Source organism: Musca vetustissima, unplaced genomic scaffold (genome assembly GCF_032173495.1).
Source record: "Musca vetustissima isolate MV318-11 ecotype Yass unplaced genomic scaffold, APGP_CSIRO_Mvet_v1 utg19679, whole genome shotgun sequence".
Taxonomy (NCBI): Eukaryota; Metazoa; Arthropoda; class Insecta; order Diptera; family Muscidae; genus Musca; species Musca vetustissima.
Genome location: NW_026876606.1, coordinates 123,581 through 143,096, shown reverse-complemented (window position 1 = coordinate 143,096; position 19,516 = coordinate 123,581). Strand labels below are relative to the sequence as shown.

General features: G+C 33.4%; 2 protein-coding genes across 2 annotated transcripts; one reads left to right on the top strand and one right to left on the bottom strand.

Annotated features, from left to right (window-relative positions):
- Nucleotides 1-5,801: 5,801 nt before the first annotated feature.
- LOC133321157 (E3 ubiquitin-protein ligase znrf2) lies at nucleotides 5,802-15,190 on the top strand. Its single transcript, XM_061530249.1, has 5 exons — nucleotides 5,802-6,134; nucleotides 6,193-6,328; nucleotides 14,591-14,686; nucleotides 14,777-14,882; nucleotides 14,946-15,190. Exons 1-5 carry the CDS (start codon nucleotides 5,835-5,837, stop codon nucleotides 15,001-15,003), a joined length of 696 nt encoding a protein of 231 aa, XP_061386233.1. The 5' UTR covers nucleotides 5,802-5,834; the 3' UTR covers nucleotides 15,004-15,190.
- Nucleotides 15,191-18,262: 3,072 nt separating this feature from the next.
- On the bottom strand, nucleotides 18,263-18,950 carry LOC133321161 (NADH-quinone oxidoreductase subunit B 2). The gene has a single exon (XM_061530253.1). It carries the CDS (start codon nucleotides 18,935-18,937, stop codon nucleotides 18,266-18,268), a length of 672 nt encoding a protein of 223 aa, XP_061386237.1. The 5' UTR covers nucleotides 18,938-18,950; the 3' UTR covers nucleotides 18,263-18,265.
- Between the last annotated feature and the right edge of the window lie 566 nt (nucleotides 18,951-19,516).

Here is a 19,516-nt window from a genome sequence, read left to right as displayed (position 1 = left end):
ATGCAAGTATTTACTCTACGAAAGCGAAAAAGCAAGTGATGTTGCGATGGGCAAGAAAGCAACAGCAAGGCCGTGATCAACAACTACGATCACAGCATTGGAAAGCGCCTCTCTACATCCGAACTAAGCGAATGTGGCTTCCAGGAGATATAGTAGAAGAGAGCGAAACTCTCCCCTACAATCCGAACTAGGCGAATGAGGCTCCTGGAAGATATGCAGAGAAGATTTCCCCATTGGGCTCCGAAGAGCGGCCAATTAAAGTGGTGAATTGTAATGCTGTAGAAGGAGAAACAATGTATCGAACATATACATTGCCGTAAGCAATGCATCTAACTTAAACAGAGAAATTCTGGGTTTTCTTCTAAACCAAAGTTCATGTAGACTTTTGCCATCAACTGGTGTCTTGCGAGTACGATTTAGAATATATATGGCGGTACGAACTAACTCAACCCAAATAGCTTCAGGAAATTGGACATTCTTATTCGAGTACTTAAAAGTACGGGCCATTTCAATGACAGTTCTATTTTCCCTCTCGCTTGCACCATTCTCTTGCGGAGTGTAGGGAGCAGTTAGTCTCTGTGTAGTGCTAGAACTTCCATCAATACAGTTTTAACTTCGGATTTTTCCTTCAAGAAATATCCAAAACAATATTTACTGTATGCATCTTTAAATATGACCAAATACTTATTTTTGCTGAAAGACATATGGAATGGGCCACATACGTCAGCTGAAATTAACTCGCCTGGTCTGTTAGAAACCAAAAGGTAATCGATGTGATTTTCCATAAATACAGGATTCACAAATTTGCGTATCAAGTTTTACATTAATATAAAATCCCTCCCTTAGTTTCTTCTGTACATGGCGTTTATTCTGGTGTCCCCAACGTTCATGATATACAGTAAAATCCCGATAATTCGTAACCCCGTTAATTCGTAAACCCCGCTTATTCGTAACAAAATGCCGGTCCCTAGAAAAAAACGCGATAATTCGTAAAAATCCCATACATTTCGGTCCCCTCGATAATTTGTAAAAATTTTCCAACGAAATGCCTAAATACCTGTTATACGGGTATGTTCTGGAACTCACGGTGTGTTCTTTTCACTTTACACATACACTTCACCTCAGAAGCTACCTCCTGTTCTGCTTCTCACGTGAATTGAAATTTTGAACTGCGACAAAAATAAACGTCGACATGGTACTTTGCAGAAATAGTGTTGCCATAAAATATAAACTGTATTCGTTTTTAACATCGTTTCTGTATTTTTTAGTAATTTCGTTAATTCTAACGACAATTTTATTACTTTTTTTAAATATTTTATTATTCGCAACATAAAATATATGTATGAAAAACTCTGTAATATCATTAATTTGTTTATTGATTTAAGGGAACATTTGGTAACCCTATATTTTTCGGCCTTACTTCAAATCAGCTGTTTGTGTCAAGCGAGAAATTCAGTTGAAGAAAATTCAAGACAAACCTTAAAATTTGCTTTTAATGGTGTTTCACGTTCATTTTGTGATTTTAAACAAATTATACGCAATAATAACATTTCAATCTATCATCATGTGCCTTTTTTATTTCAAAAAAGTTTTTCTTTTATATGAAAAAACATGAATACACCCGACTCTCACTATGAAAATGTATGTGTAAAGAATACACCTCAAATGGGTGTAATGTGTGTTACAGAACACCTCGGCGTGTATTCGATACACTTATGCCGTTGAAGTGAATGCCAGAACATGCCCGATAATTCGTAATTTTTCTTCGTAAACCTCGATAATTCGTAAACATAAAATTGTTTGTTTATCTCTTTCTCTTCATTCGTGCATTTAAAGTAGTTTCTTGTGCTCATCGTAAGTCATTAACGGTAAACCACTGACTAGTGATTCTCTGCTCTGAAGTTTTTGTATGTGCCTGGCAAAGCCGTCAATCGAATATTCCAATTGGAGGAGTGCTTATGAGAGAAAAGGCTAGACCGTTTGCCGCTAGATTGGGCTTACACAATTTCAAATTCAGCGAAGAATGACTCGATCGCTTTAAGAAAAGGCACAACATAACTTTCAAGAAAACAATGTGTTTGAAGGGTGATACGTGCCATGGTGAATTAATATTTTTTGTCACAATGAATTGTTTTTAAGAAATTTTGTTTTGAAATAATAAAAAATTATAAATTAAAAATGTTTTCTTACTTCTTCCCGCTAATTCGAAACCCCGCTAATTCGAAAACCTCGTTAATTCGTATAAAACATTCGGTCCCTTGACATTACGAATTATCGGGATTTTACTGTAGTTGCAACGTGTTATCAGATTCCGTTAAATTTACTTCATTTGTTGAATTTGTTGATAAAACAGAAAAATAAGTTCCTTGACACTCTTGGAACGTACCAAACATCTGTTGGTGTGATTTGGAGTACCTTGTTGTTGACATAAGACTTGATGCCAACTGTACCTTTCCCAATTACATCTAACATTTCACCACCGGCCGCTTTAATCTTGCAACATTCCTTGAACTTCTCAAAAGATTTAAATACATTTCTATTATTTGTCACGTGTCGTGTAACGCCATTATCAATCCACCAATTCTTTGAAATATCCTCCTTAACTGTGTTAATCTCTTCATACATTAAAGGTCAAATCTGGTGTTGAGGTGTTATTGCTTCAGCCTTCTTTTATTTTATAGGCTTACCATCACTTATCCATTTTCTGCAATCTCGTATCCAATGACCTTTCTTATGACAATAATTGCATGCACCATTTTTCTTGTTTGTTTTTGTATTATTGGTTTGTGGGATTCTTTTCCTGACATTATTAAGCATTAATGCTTCTTCGTCCTTAACATCAGCACCTTTTCAATTTCTTTGATACATACAGAGTTGTGCGGCCATTTCCTCAAAATTCTTCTCTTCGTTTTTTGTTAAAAGCATCCAGCTTGATTTAAAGGATCAAAATGACTTGGTAAAATTTGAAGGATTTCGCAAACTAATAAAACTTCTGGGAGCTCATTTTCCTTACGTCCTTTCAATCCGTTATTGAGTTCTATCCACAAACTTTTGAGTTTTGCAATATGTAAGCTCACGTCTTCACTTAAATTCCATGTAAATGAGAAGAAGTCAATACATATTTTGAATAATAGATCCTTCGATCTAGCCTCAAATTGAACCATTAGCGATTCCCAAGCCTCAGCAGCAGTTTCTTTATCCATTATCTTTTGATACACATTGTCACTGACTGCGCTTGCTATCATGGATTTGGCATAACTGTTTGCTTTTCTATACAAGTCCGACTTTTCCTTGTACAGCTTCTTTTGTTCACTCGTGGCATCATAAGATGGTGGATTTAGACTCTTTAGTTTACCATCAATAACGCCAATTGTTCCTTCGTGATAGTCTAATAAATCACGCATCTTCCGTTTCCATATTGGATAGTCCGTTTCGGTTTCCAAAGGCTTGATGTGCTTAGAAAAATCCATTTCTTTTTGGAATTTCTTTCTTGGATCTTTATAAATTATTAGTTATTGTAGCCTTCTTCCTTGAATAAATTCTTGACCAATTCTCCTTTTTTCAAAAAATTTTCATAAATTTTTGAAGTTCTATATTTTATAATTTTTATTTTTCTCAGAGACTCCTAGGCTTATATCCATTTGTAGTAGAAGTTTTATTAGGAATGAAAAACTTGAGTATGTACAACATGAATTGTAATATAATAGTAAATCAAAGACATTGACTCCAAATTTTTTGAAACGGATTGGGTCCAAAGAAACATGGGGTGTAAAACCAACATTTCGATGAGGCACATTTTCACCATATCAAAGTGTATATACTTTCATTAGCCATAGAGCTGAGGCATGGTATAATAATAAAAGGTAACAGCAAGTGTTGTTGTACAAAAAAACGATACAACAACCACATGGAAATTTGTTGTAAGTTCTACTATTGTCAACTCATTTGACAGAAAAATGTAAACAAACAAATTATCATCAAATTATTTTTATTTTGAAAATGAAATATTTTCGAATCCTCAAAATAAAAATTGAAAAACGTGAATGAAAATCTATCAAATTTATATTTCTATCTATTCCAAATCTTTCCTTTAATTGAGCCATTGCCATATATATGTGTAACACATATGAAAATGCAGGGAATAGCGAGTTATTCCTTCAAGAAAGATTTGCTTCCTCAAACTTTCCCAGCAGGCAGATTGAGTAAGTTGAATACGGAGCACATTAATAAAGAACAATTTCAAATTGTATGCGTTCTCAATTTTCCTGTTGGGTGATTTTTAAAAACATAATTTGTCAAATTCATATTGACACTAGTATTACGTTGGAATCAAATCAGCTGGGATTTGCTGTTACCTTTTATAATTGTACCATGGAGCTGAGTGTATATTTAAAATTGTTATATAATGTTATACATATATCTTATCAACAAGAATTGTTGATTGTTGTTTTGTTGATTGTTAATAAAGAATAACAATAAAATTGGTATTAAAAATGACATTTATCGTCTTTACTCATCACTACAAAACAACAATGAGATAATTGTGTATTTTTATAAAATCTATATATTTCTACTTATTAAAAATGGATGTATCAAAATTTAAATTTCTAGAAAAAGCGGACTTATATTTCATACCAACTCGGTAGTTACTGGTAACACAGGCAAGGCACAATTGACTTCCCCAATGACAAATCGAGATATCGAGTGGACTTAATCGTTCACGTCATGCCCTTGGCAGGTGAATTTGAGTTCGATTTAGCAATTAAATCGAGGTAACGGGCCTTGGGATAGATTTTATTTTATTTATGATACAAATTCGAATTCCGGCCCGAATAATGCGCAGATAACTGACAAATTATTATAAATCTTCCATGACATAAAACGTAATGTATAAACATTAAAACACAAATGACCATGACCAACTATTTGACAGTGTGGCAACCCGCAAAAAAACGATACGAACGAGAACGAACGAAACGGCAATGAAACCATATTTGTCATTTTCTCTTTGCCTTCGTTCTAAACATGACGAGTGCCACGGCGTTATGCTTTACACCTCATTCGTAACTTGATGAGTGCCTTCCATTCTCTTCTCGCTCTTGTCTTCATCGGCTGTTCTCTCCTGTCTCCACTATTCTCAGCGTTCGAAACGTTTTTAGATTAGGTGGGCCATTCGTTTTCACCATTTGACAAATTGCATAAAAACATTTAAAAACGCAAAATAAGCTGCGAAAAAACACATTTTTTATTGAAAAATTAAATTTGTTGTGTTTTAAGTAAGTTTACAAGTGGAGACATAGCATGAACTTACACATATATAACAATAAAGCAAAATAAGCTCCTTCAATACATACACAGCAGAGTTAGAAGACGAATAAAAAACAATTTCCTCCACAGTCCAGACAATAAATCAAATCAGCAACTCTTGACAACTTGGGTATTTTTGTGTTCTTGTCCTTTTTTATGAGTATATTGGGGAGTCCGAGAAGTGTGTTCAAATCTAAGTGGATTAACTCGAAGTAATTGTATGGAAATCGTCGATTTTAACGAATTCCCGCATATATAACAATTGACGACTCAGACGGCAGCAGTAGAGCAGTGAGGGGGCAAGACAAAGAAAAAGAAGTTCGATTGATCGAAGGTAGTCGTGAAGGTGGTGCAATATGACTGACTGAATTCAAAATTTGATTAAGAGTAAATGTATACGCCATAAAGTTTGAGGAGCTCCATCTCAGACAAATTAAAATAGCCGCAGATTTTTGTATACGGGCTGCCTGTTGGCTGTATAATTATTGCGTATTTAGAACTAGATTATAACCCATTTTCTACAACGAATGGGCGCAAAAGCAAGTACTCCCGCAAATAGCGGTCACCAGAGTCCTCGTTCACGAACGTTTTCGAGCAGCTCTACCGGTGCTGAACTTCAAAGTTCGTCTGTGGACCGGCAGCGTGCACGTAGTTTAAGTTCTGTGCCAGACATGCATGGCCAGAACAGCAATTCCTCTACTGACCACCACAGTCAACAATCTCAAGGCATTACTACAGCCAATAGCAACAATTATGCCAGTTCATCAACGTCACAACAAGGTCACAACAATCACATGCAGCGTCACACACTGGGAGATAACTTACGGGTAAATATTTTATAAATATATTCCAACATTATGAACTACTTATATAACACGCTTCCAGAATGTCTCCATGGCCGGGGCAAGCTTTGTTGAGAGTATAGCTCTGGCAGCTCAATCTGCCTCGAATGGTGCAAGTAACAGTATCGGCCGGGTGTACACAGCAACATCACTTCCATCGCAAATTTGGTCCTTCAATGGTAAGTCGGTAAAAACGTTGTATTACGTACACTTATCGAAGTAGTTCTGCACGAGGATGAACCAAGGTGCATATATATATATATATAAATTACAGAAAATTATGAATATGATTGCCAGATTTGTATATAACATTAAGTTACGTGAACATATTTCCCATTTTGTAAAAAACTTTTTAGGTTGTTCGTTTAGACAATTTATTGATTTCCGTAACTTAACACACTTCTATAAAATTATAAAAACGGGATTCCCTAAGCAGGTGTGTAAATTATTTACTTTCTCTCACTCGAGTAGAAATACCCACTTAATAATACCACATATACATAATCTGTCTTTCGAAAGATGTTTTGTTGTTCGGGTTGCTCGATGCTGGAACTATTTACCTATAGAATTGCACATATTCTCACACTCTAACAATCCATGAAACTTGGGTAATGTTTTTGCCAATTAATTTTAATACTGTTTATCTGTTTAAAAAATTATTTAATGTAAATAAAGGCTGGGGAGCCAACAATATATATATATATATATATATCAGGCGAATTAGTTACATGGTATGTCAAAATGATATATGTAATAATAGGACATGGTCCACCAATCAGAATTTGAAATGTTTAAGGTTAATCGTGCACAATACTATCATTACTTTATTTATACCTCTGTCATATTAGCCAGCCTCTCGACCTTAAACTACATTTCACAATCAAATATCAATTTCATTATTAGTGACTTAAATGTAAAAGGGAGGGGTATTGGACTATTCAAAAAATAATTTACCAATTAAAAAAAAAAAAAAAAATAAAAAATATACAGTCGGGTGTGTTTTTAGTGAACACCGGTTATAACGAACTTTCATTTATAGCCAACACCTTTCTTGGTCCCAAAGTTTTTAGATATATAGTTATAGATATATATCGAACTTCACATATTATTATAAAGATTTATTTGAGCTTTAATCAGTGATGCATACAAAAATTTAGTTTAGGTATATATTTCATTTTCTACATATTTATTATAAATATTTGTAACATTTGAAGTAATTATCCCACATTTTGTGAAATTATTACTGTTGAGCTAAATAGTATGATTTACGTTTCCGTGAAATGTACATTGCTTGAATTTTTCCGGATAACCATGAATTTTCCATTTTTAAAGTAATCGTTGATTTCAACCAGAGCTAGCTGCAGATTAGCTGTAAATACCAATCCATTATGCCAATAACCTTCAAACGCAGCTTTATTTTAACGAGACGGCAAAATATCGTGCTGCTTAAAAAAATCGTTAATTTTTTTTGAGTATTTTTCAAAAATTTTGCAGACAAAAGATAGTCAGCTAATTGGTCTGTGTGATTTTGGATTACCACAATGCTTATTAATTTTATGACTATGAAATATTTAAGAGAGCTTCCATTCACTCACAATTTTCACAATATCACAATTTTAAGCAATCATTTATTATTGTTGTTACATCGACACTGGGGGAACTTTTTTATTTTATTTCAAAATTCAATACACAGAAAGCTTCCTAGCCAATTATTCATGTATTTTAGATTATTATAAAATGCTAATACTATGGTAGTAAATAATATAACAAAAATATATCTTACAATTTTGCGAATAATCCGTTCTATTCCATTTAAGTTGTATGTCCAGGTACCAGAAAAAAATGCAATTCCATAATTCACCAAAGACATTAATAAAGAAAAAGCAAGTCTTTTCCTAACAGGTCTAGGCCTTAAGGCTATAAAGTCTCCTTAAAATAAGACGAACTTTTCTAGAAATATCATTAATATGACAACTGAAATTAAGATAAGAATCAATATATACTCCAAGAATTTTCATAGAATTAACAGTTTCAATAAATGCTGTACCAATTTTAATACTGAGACAAGAAAAAGTTTGATTCCTCGGCTGAAAAATCATTGCTTTTGTTTTCAGAGGATTTATGTCTAACTTATTATGGGCCAGTAAGTAAGAAACATGAAGTAAATGAGAGTTTTTTACAAAATCAGAATCATACGACTTGAATATCAAGAAGCTTTAAGCTTTTCAAGTAATACACGGTGATTGATACGATCAAATGCTTTAGTGACGTCCAAAGAAACAAGCGTACAACTTGTACGACTGTTTAACTGTTGCCTAATTGAGTCAGTAATAGATAGTAGAGCCGATGTTGTGTTATGATTTTTTCGAAAAGCGAACTGAAATGGGCTAAAAAGGATATTCGACGAAAATGCTCAATAATTTGTTCCTTCATAACATTTTCCAGAATTTTTGATAGGGATGGCAGTATGGAAATAGGCCTATAATTTCTACTGGAGTTTTGACCATCTTTGGGTATCGGAATTATCTTCCCGAGTTTCCAAGCATCAGGAAAACTGGATACTGTAAGAATAGAATTACAAATATGTAGCAAAACAGAGGAAATAGCAGGACGGATTTGTCTAATGAACTTAATTGGTATAGAATCATAACCACATGCGTTAGATTTAATACAGTCAAGGGATATTGAAAGTTCGTACTCAGAAATAGATCGAAAGGAAAAAGCATCGGGATCTTCAACGAAGCTATCGAAGTCAAAGGAAACATCAGAGGAACTCATATTGCTCAAAAAGTCATTCGCAATAGCTTCCACTTAACTTTCCACATTTTCACGATCAATGCAACCTAACTGATGAACTTTCTTCCATATTTGTGGACCACTTACATCTGTAAAATATAAATTGCCAAATTGAAAACGTTTCTTCCTAATTGTGGACTTTGCTTTATTTCTTAAACGTTTATAAGTCTTCCAATTTTCATCACTTGGGTTTTTAATAAAGGTAGAATAGGATATATCCCTATCATTTCTAGCTTGTCTAATTTCACTCGACTTCATCGAAGTGTGATCCCTAGTATTTGTTTTAACTCTTGCTGTTGGAACAAAGGAGTGAAGTAAGTTAATAAAATTATTTAGTATCGATAGCTTGCAATCAATATCATAAAGATTATATATGGAACGCAAATCAAATTGATTAATTTGTTCCGAATAATCTTCGATCCTGAATTTGTTGTAACCTTTATACTCGATCCATCGTTGCCTCAACTGAGATTCAAATTTAAGAGAAATTATTATAAGACAGTGATTAGGAGAAGAAAATGGATACTGAATCTGGGTATTGTAGGCTACATGAGACAGCTGACTTGTTAGAAATAAATCTAATAGAGAGGTACTATTGTTATGAAGATTAATATGAGTAGGCAATGAGTTATGAACGCAATGGAGGCAACATCTATTGATAAGCGATCATTTCTAATCAATGTATAATTGGAGAGGTTTAAAGAACTAGAGTACATATTAGGTTTAAACCAAGTCTCCGATATTCCCAAAATATCTAACCCACAATCACAAAAAGTTTCCTTAAACTCTTCCAATTTAGCATTGGAGTGTGAAGGACACAAGCTTTGAGCGTTTAAATGACCAATAGTAAGGTTACTCACATAAGAAGAAGTAATGTTTTTCAAAATAGTTATGACTCATCAATATAGCAGTAATATTCATATATTTGGGGAAACCGAATAACAAAAATTATGTATAACATATTAAATATTTTAAATAACATTTTCAATATGAAATTTAATTAATTTATGGTTGTAAGAAAAAAGAAAATATAGCTATCAATAACTCCATAATGGATAATGATTAATAGAAAAATATTAAAAATTTTGAAAATTACATTGATTGCTTTTGAAGAAATCGACACATTCTTGAAAATTCAGAATTTTGGAAACATTGTTAGGCATGATAAATTTAACTTTAAGTATTTCTCGATTAATAAGATTAAATGAAATGATTTTATTTTCTTTTTTTAGTTTCAAACAAACTTTCCAAACTTTGTTAGTCATCTCGTTTGCCAACATTTTTAAATTTAATAAGAATTGAACGTTTTTTTCTTATATATATGACGCTATCAATGAGCTCCGAAGTAATATCAACTTTGAGAAGGCCACATATATAAACAGCAATATCATTTAACTTCTCAAGATTCTCCGGAAGGCCAGCAACAGTAACATCCGCTCTGTAATCTCTGTGTTGAAGACAATGATTCTGGAGCTCAAGTTCCAAAAATTTATTTTTATAAGAGACATCATGGGAACCAACAATATCCCTGCGCTCTTGAACATTAACCTTTATCTCCTGCAACCCATTTGATAAATCATTTCGAATTTCAGCCACAACATTCTCAAAAGTTTTTTTTTTTTTTTTTTTGATTTCAGTTTGATCTTTTTTCATATCACTGGCAAGTAAACGAAATGAGTCTCTTAGCGTAGCAAACTGCTCTCTCATCTCCGCTTTAAATGTATCCTCAGTATCATTCGTGGGATTTTCAACACAGTTTGTACATGTATATGCAAAGTTTTGATTTTTAGCCAGCATACTAAATAAGGTCTTAGAAATGTTCTCTCAATCTCCATGAAACCATATATCACATTTACTGCATAATATGCATCTAGTGCCAGATGTATTTGAGTTACATATTCCACAAGGATAATTCAACTTAAAAAAGTTTTGCTGTTTCAGCTACAATAGTAATGGTGGAATTGACAGATGATCTTTCTTGGAATTTGTAGTTTGCTCTTTCTCGAACAATTTGTTTTTAGTGTTGTTAAAACTTTATTCACTCTTTTTTTTCTTTTAGTGTATGTGAGTTTGGGTTTTGATGGATGTAGCAACAATCTAGCACAACGGTTTATTAGTGTGATGACTTTTTCTCTTTATCTATTTCCACTTTCTGTTATATTTTATAAAATAAACTTAAGTTTTCTCTCCTTGGTTAAATATGATGTTCTTATTGTTTTCTTGTTTGCGTTAGATCGTTTTTGTTGTTGTAAAGTTAATGCCAACCGCGCCAAAATTAAAACGATGAACTTTGCCCATGAAAGATGAAACGATAATAAACAGAACAACAAGTTAACATAATAGCATATATCTGTTTACGCGCTTTTTTGTATGTATCGTGTATTTTCAAGATTGACATTCATAAAATTCAGATTCAGAATGTTTTAATAAATCACTTTATATATTTTAAGAGATAAAATTCGCACTAAAACCATTTATTTATTAAGTTTATATCAAGAGCCGATTTTTCCCATTTCTACCACAGTATAGAGTTACCAGATTATTGATGCTTAAGACCAGAGCGTATAGTTATTTTTATCATAATAGTGATAAAAACTGAGACAAATGTTTAAAATTTCTGATCTCATATATTAATTGTTTGTATTTTATTTGGAATCTATATCGACGCCTTCGAACCATAGTATGCTAAGTCTGAAAAGTGAGTTTTTCAGTAGAAGCTTTCAAAGTATGGAAGTTTCTTTAATCGTACGTGCCATGCTAAGTACATTTTTGCTTATAACTTTGGTTTGGATTGGCCGATGATTACCAAAATTTCTGTGAATGTAAATTAAGGACCGTAGTATCTAAAAACGTAAAGAACTTTAAACCATGCTAAGTCGACTTAGCATACTATGGTTCGGAGGCCTCGATATATGGACAATATTGCCAATTTTTAACATAGCTGAAGCTGAGGTTCGCCACTTAATAACTCCGGAATTATTAAAGTACATAAGAAAAATATAATAGTTTTGGATTTATTGATCTGTCGTTGTAAAATGTTCATTATATTGACCTCCATAGTTTATTTTCGTGGAAGCTGTGTCTACTTCAATTTAAAACTTTGTAAAAACAGGCTGAGGCAACCCAGGTTTTTTAAGTTTTTTCTCGATTTGTGACTAAGCCACTCATTTCGCGGCCTTCGTGCTCAGCGAAATGAGGAGCACGTCTCTTAATTTTCCTCAATATCTTCTTTTGTTGTCGCTGTAATTTACAAATCGATACATAGACTTGTGTGATTTTGATATCATTTGACTTATCGTGGTGTTTTCATTTTATAGATATTTTTAATTAATATTTAGGGAGATACAAACATATCATTAATATAATGAAAATAATGACGTAATTTCCTATATTTTTATTATTTTTCTCATATTTCGCGAAATTGTGCAACTTTTTTGCGATTATTATAATATATTCATATGCATATTTTATTAATTAGATTATATATATATCAACTTTTTGGGTCAATGTAACGACGGCGTAATTTTAAGATATTTTCTTATGCCCGGATGTGTCGTGGGGGAGGATCCTGCACCACTATGATGATGGTTGGGGTGACTTGGAGATGACAGGCCAGAAGGAACTTTCTGGAAAGCAAAACATTATGTTGCTACACTGACAGTATCCTTGTCTCCTCATGAAGATGATCCACGCTCGACATCTTGACACATCTGGTAGCAATCCTTAGAGCACTGTTTTGGATCGTTTGAAGGTTGCGCTATTGGGTGTCACTTAGAAATTAAGTCCAAACGGGAGCGGCATAGCTCAGTACAGAGTGGCTAATTGCTTTGTACGTCATGATGAGCGTCTCTTTATCCTTCCCCAGGAGGTACCTGTAAGAGCTTTCAGGACTGCAATGAAAAACTTTTATTATTTTTGTTCTTAGCATAAATACTAATTTAAAGACTATAAATGCAGACACTGCGGAAATAAAAAATGTCGCCTGAGCGACCATGACATTTCTTATTCATGTAAAGAATATTTAAAGTTAAAAATGTTCACAAAATTCACAGAGTTTTCCCAGTATTAGCAATGATGTCTAAAGTCATGAATATTTGAAGTCGAGTGAGTGACCACCGAGGGCTCACTTTTTTACCACTGATAGTAATCTTAAAGTACTACAAAAAGTATTACGGTTGTAAAAAATGTAACTGTGTTTGATTTATTTAATATTTAATGTTGCATTTTGCTATTTATATTGAGGCATAAAACCGATAATAGAATTTGAAACAAGCCGAAAGCCGTAAGCATGCAAGGATTTTGCATTTTGGAAATCTTTTATTTTTTTCTTATTAATGTAGTATTTTGGAGAAAAATATTAGAATTCATAACATCTCAAGCCAACTAGGTCTGAAAAGCGTTTACTTACATGGAAAACTTGGTAAAATCTGTGTGGGAAAGGTTTAAAGCTGTAAAAGATAACAAGGTATATATATAATATATATATATATATAAATATAAACCATCCAAAAAATCCGTTTGTCTCGGATACTTTTCACTGCGAGATTGCAATTGTTTTGTTTAACCCGAGCTGTGCTAGCGTGACCATATGGTCACACTCATAAGATGATCCATAAACCATATAAAAAACCTGTACCCGAGCAGTGCTAGTGTGAACAGCCCAAAAATTGATCCTGTCGATTATCCTTATAATAAAAGGGATACAAATAAAATTTTTGGATTCAGTGACCCACAATCTAGAGACGGTGAAAGCTTCGTCCCGAAATTCGAAAAAAATAATTACAGCAATATTCGGTTAACAATCTTAATTTTTTTATATTGAATTCACATAAATATTGTTTATTTTATTGAATTTTAAGTCACATATGAAAAAGAATAGTATTTAATTACTTTGGACTGTGCGTAGTTTACAAAAAAAAAATGTTGTGATGTATTTTTTCAACCTTGTGGCAAACAAAACTTCCATGCATTTTGTTGTTGTGGTGTTGTAAGATGTTGCAATATGTATTATGTATATATTGTCAATTTGCCAGCATTTTTGAACATCACTAGTACTTTATAAATTATTTGGAAAACCACAAGTTAATAGCGAAGTATAAGTTTAAGTTCACTCTAAAATAAATTAAAATTAATATTCGAAGTCTCTTATGTTTTTATAAGATTTATAAGTTGGAATTGTCAAATTGTTTTGTAAGAGTAGCGAGGGTTTTTAATAGTTTGCCACCATCTCTTAAGTTGTTTAATACGTCTTTGTGTTACTTCAGGAAGAAAATTTATATATGCACTAACTGATGAACGAACAGAGATCAACACCTATGTTGACAAGAAAACCCAGGGCTGACCAAAAAATGTTTACCACAGTAAATGTTTTAATTACGTGACCACCACTGTATATATATTTTTTGAACTTAAAAAATCTTATTTTTTTGTATAAATTGTTTATTTCTTAATAATTACTCCAATTTTGTAATTCTATTTCTAAGATTTAATATAAGTGCAAGTGTAGTTTAGGTTAAGTGGTTTTTGTAACATATACGGCTATATTAGCTTAGTTACCAAAATATGAAATAAATTAAATTAAAATAAAATTTTATTGACCATGTTTTTCTGTACAATTTTACACTAATATTGGACTACATTTTCAGGTATTAAATGTCCGGTATGCAACAAATTTGTTTTACCCGATGATATTGAATGCCACTTGGTAATGTGCCTGACGAAACCACGACTCTCCTACAACGGTATGTTACAATTTACCATTATCATAAATATTTTGTCATTGCCATGCTAATAATTCCCAATAAACTTAACATAATTGAATATTATTTCAGAGGATGTCTTAGCGGATGCCAAGGGTGAATGTGTAATTTGCTTAGAAGATTTAAATCCTGGTGATATAATAGCGCGCTTGCCATGTCTTTGTATTTATCATAAATGGTAAGTCATAATAATTTGCTATTGATGGTCAGAATTTTCGATTAACGGTTATCTCCTTTATAGTTGTATTGATCGGTGGTTTGAAGTTAATCGGTCCTGCCCAGAGCATCCTGGCGACTAGTTAAAACTCAATATGTAATTAAATGAAAACTTTTCTATTTTAGTATAATATATTAATTATATAAACTGCAAAAATACCGATATGATAAACGATTATTTAGTTATAGATTTATATGAACATAATGAAACAAAAGCAAAACTCTCAAAAATAAACGTTTTTAAAACAACAACAAAACTATACAAACAAACCAACCAACAAATGCAAAAATTAAAACGAAGTGAATCTGAAAATTGCAATGTTCTAAAAATACCAAAAACTGAGGAGACTTTTCGGTCAATTGATTGATTGGATGGACAAACATTGGATGGCCGATAATTTGCTGCGCCAATTGCTATTGCTCCTGGAGATATTATCCACCCATTTGCATTTGCAAAGGAATATGAGAGTAAAGTCAACGAACATTTCGCGTCGTCTCGACTCTTCAGTATGCAACAATTATATTTGTACTTCACCATCGGCAGCCGATAACAGAAATAACAACATTATATACTATATTGATAGTAAAATGTAAAATTAAGAGATTAGTTGTTAACGCATTTTGTACTGTGACATAAGATAAGAAACAAAACCTAATTATGATGTTGTATTCTTGTGTATTTATCTGTATCCGTTTTTATTTCTTTAATTGTGATTTTAATTAAATTAAAAAAATATATATATATTAATTACAAATACCAGTCAGCGCATGGACTACAAAAATAATTTATAAAAATACCAAAAAAAAAAAAAACGAAATTAGTTTTTCTTTTTAAGAGTATTCAGTGTTGTGAAGGGTCAGAAAGACAAAGAAAGAAAGGCTATATGCCATACCAAAGTGATATCCATATCATGAATTTCTCGCGTTACGGCCTTGTAGAAACCATGTGTGTACCGAGTCATACATGAATAAAAGCCAATGAGAATGCAAATCTACTGACCTATCCAGCACAGATGTGAAGAACGCCAACCCTTTTAGAGCAACGCGCATAGGAATTGATTGTGAGGGATACAACAGATGTAGAGGGATGTAGGGAAGACAACGCAATGTTGGAACCTTCCCTATGCCCTGGGGAATGCTACTATTCACGAACTAACCGACCTAAGAGAATGAGAATGGAAAAGACTGTAGGACTTCCCTAAGTACACATAAACCCTTGTAGATTAGGGAGATTTCTTCTAACTTGCTTTCCATTCTAGATCGCACAAAAGGCTTATATCGGAAGCTATACAAATACAGCCTTGTTCTGGACATCAATTCTCCGTGAATTTTTTCGATCTTTCCTATTCTGAATCAGAACTCGCAGCGAATTTTTTCGCATTTTCATTCTCCCGTTATTCTGGAAAAGTTAGTTATTCTGGATTACAGAGAGTGGCGAAAAATTTAATGGGAGCTGACTATAAAAATATTAGTATTAAATATTTTTATGGAAAATATCTACGCAAGGCTTATTCTATGACGATTCTGGTTCCGAATAACTATAAAGGAAAGAGCGAACAAATTCACGGTGAATATGGCTGTATGTTTTCGAATGTACAAATTTTTGGTGAGCCGTGAGAATTCGTCAGTTTGTAATCTAAACAGGAAGGAGGGATTTCTTTCAATTTGGTATGACCGCTTAAAATATCCTGAAAATTTTCAATTCCTATATTTATCTCATCTTACTTGTTTGATAGTGTGGACTCTAAAACATTTTTTTAAATATTCTGAATTAAATTATATAAAAGATGTTATAAACGCGGACATTTTTTTAAATTAAAACATTCTTTATCAGCTTATTTACCCGTACGATGTCAAAAATATAATAAAATCAAACGTTCATTCATTTGTGAATTGTAACTGGGAGACTCTTCATTAATTATGTATGTATTAGATTATAGCAGTGAATTTTGCCACAACTCACACCTTTGACCCAATGTATTGAAGTTGTTGGTAGTATGTTCAGATGTTAATTTGTCTAAACAAACCATTTTTATGCGATATAACCTATTAAACCTAATTACAATTTAAATTATTCAAATCTTTGAATGAGCCGACGACAAGTACACCTTAATATCAATTTTTCTAGTTAAGTAATGGAATATTTGTATACGTTTATTCCTCTTCCCACAGACTTCCTCTTTTCGCATTTTCCAATTTGTACCAGCGTGACCGCTGAAAATTTTCGAAAAGTATCACAGAAAGTATCATTTTTGAAAAAAAGTGGCACAAGTCTTTTGAAAAGGTGGCACACTATTTTGCTACATATTGACATGGAATCTATATATGGACGGTACTTACAAATTTTAAAATCCGACAAAAGCTATGTGTTTTGTTCAAATATTTCAATATATGTATATGAGGATTTTAACAAAATCCACATTATTCTCATCCCAAGCCTGTATCCCATGAAAAGTCATTGTAGAGTGGCAAGGCCGAAAAAAAGTATCAAAATTGCTACTTTAGTGGCAAAACGGTCACGCTGATTTGTACATCTATTTATGGTTGTGAGCCAATTTGACTCATAGAATGACAACTTAATCGGATCAACTCAAGAGAAAGGAAAACATGACTTTTTTGAAATGTGTGAACCAACTGCGAAAAAGTTGATTTGTTGCTTTCCTAATGAAAACAAGATAAACAATTGTGCTCATAATTTGAGTTGGAGCCCATCAACGAAATGGACAATATAAACATATTTAAATGAACTGTTGAAGATTTGCTGGCGAAGGCCGGCTACCCACAAACACCCATACTGTTTTTCAAAATTAAAGAAGGGTTCCGCGGATTTTTGGAGACCCATATCTCAGAATGTGTGAACTTATTCGATAAGAAAATTATATTTTTTTAATCAGGGCTTAAAACGCTTTAAATTGATACCCACATTACCTTAGTAAATTTAAAAAATCATGAGAAAATACAAGGGCCCCAACGGAACTTTGGAGGCCCATATCTCCGGAAATATCGATTTCCGCAAGAAAAAAGGATACCATTGTAATCAGGGCCCCAAGGACTACATATGGTAAAAGTTTCAAAGCGACCCGCGAGGGGCCCTAAACTAGACATGTTCCATTTCTAGTATATATTTGCTCAAAACCAGGATTCCGAGTCCCATTTACTTTCAACATTAGAATATACCCAGAAATTATGAATGGGTGTGTGGGGGAACCACCAACTAATACAGCATATTCATATATTACATATGTTTATTTATTCGTATAACATTTCGAAACTTCAATTAATATTAGATTTTTCACTAGATGTGTTGCTCCTACGTAACCGCCATTTCCTTCTCTATATTACACATTACTTTCTGTACCACATCTGCAATGTTTTCATACGCTTCACCTTCTTTTGCAACTGCAAAACTCCATACATTAAGGCTTCGGCTGTTGGTGGACATCCGGGGACATAGATGTCAACGGGTATGATGCGGTCGCATCCTCGCACTACAGAGTAGGAATAATGGTAGTAACCACCACCGTTCGCACAGCTTCCCATCGAAATTACCCAACGAGGTTCAGGCATTTGATCGTAAACTTTGCGCAAAGCTGGGGCCATTTTGTTGGTCAATGTGCCAGCTACAATAATAACATCCGCCTGGCGAGGAGAAGCTCTGAAGACAACGCCGTAGCGATCCATATCGTAACGAGGTGCAGCGATGTGCATCATTTCGACAGCGCAGCATGCCAAGCCAAATGTTAATGGCCAAATAGAACCTTTTCGTCCCCAATTTAGTAAATCATCCAATCGAGCCAAAGACCATTCGGCCATGCTGGATTGTTTTGTTCCGAATGGACTGTAGCCTTTCTTCGGCAAGGGATTGTTTGAGTCCACGACGGGCATCGTTTGTTGTTGACGCACCATTAGTGTGTTTGTTGCTGGTCCAAAAGCTCCGGCTGACATACCGGATGGAAGTCGTGCAGCCAGCAACTTTGGTGCATTGTTTGCCAAAATCGATGCAGCGGAGCGCAGCATTTTTCTATAAACAAACAAAAATAAAGTTTTGCAAAATTCTTAATTATATTAGCAAAATATTTTATAATTTCGCCAAACCTCTTTATGTAACTCTGCCTCAACACAAAAATCAAACGTCAATTTTGACAATCATATGTAAGTGGTGCCAGTTTAAGAAAGCAATTAAATCGCATAACATTTGTTTAAGGCAAGTCTTTGCTTGTCGAAGAGAGGGACAAGGGAAATAGAAGTGGAAAAATTGGACTTACCGGAAATTTTCTGGCAATTAGTTTATGTCCCATTTGAAAGTGAGAGGTCCTGCAGTTTCCTGTTATGATCCCCACAATGATTTTTATCTTACTCTTACTATGAGACAGCTGTTAATTAATTTTTTTTTATAAATTTTCTCCATTTTTAGTGATGGGACCAATTTCTTTGTTGTTTAGAGAGAGATTCGAGTTTAACAATGTACAAAAGTCATTGTTCTCTCAAGAATTTTTTTTGAACAATTTGGGCTTAGAAAAATAAACCTAGTATGTAAGTTAGCACATCCCTGCCAAACTAACAGGCAACAATGTTGCCTTTGTGAGCTTTGCTTGG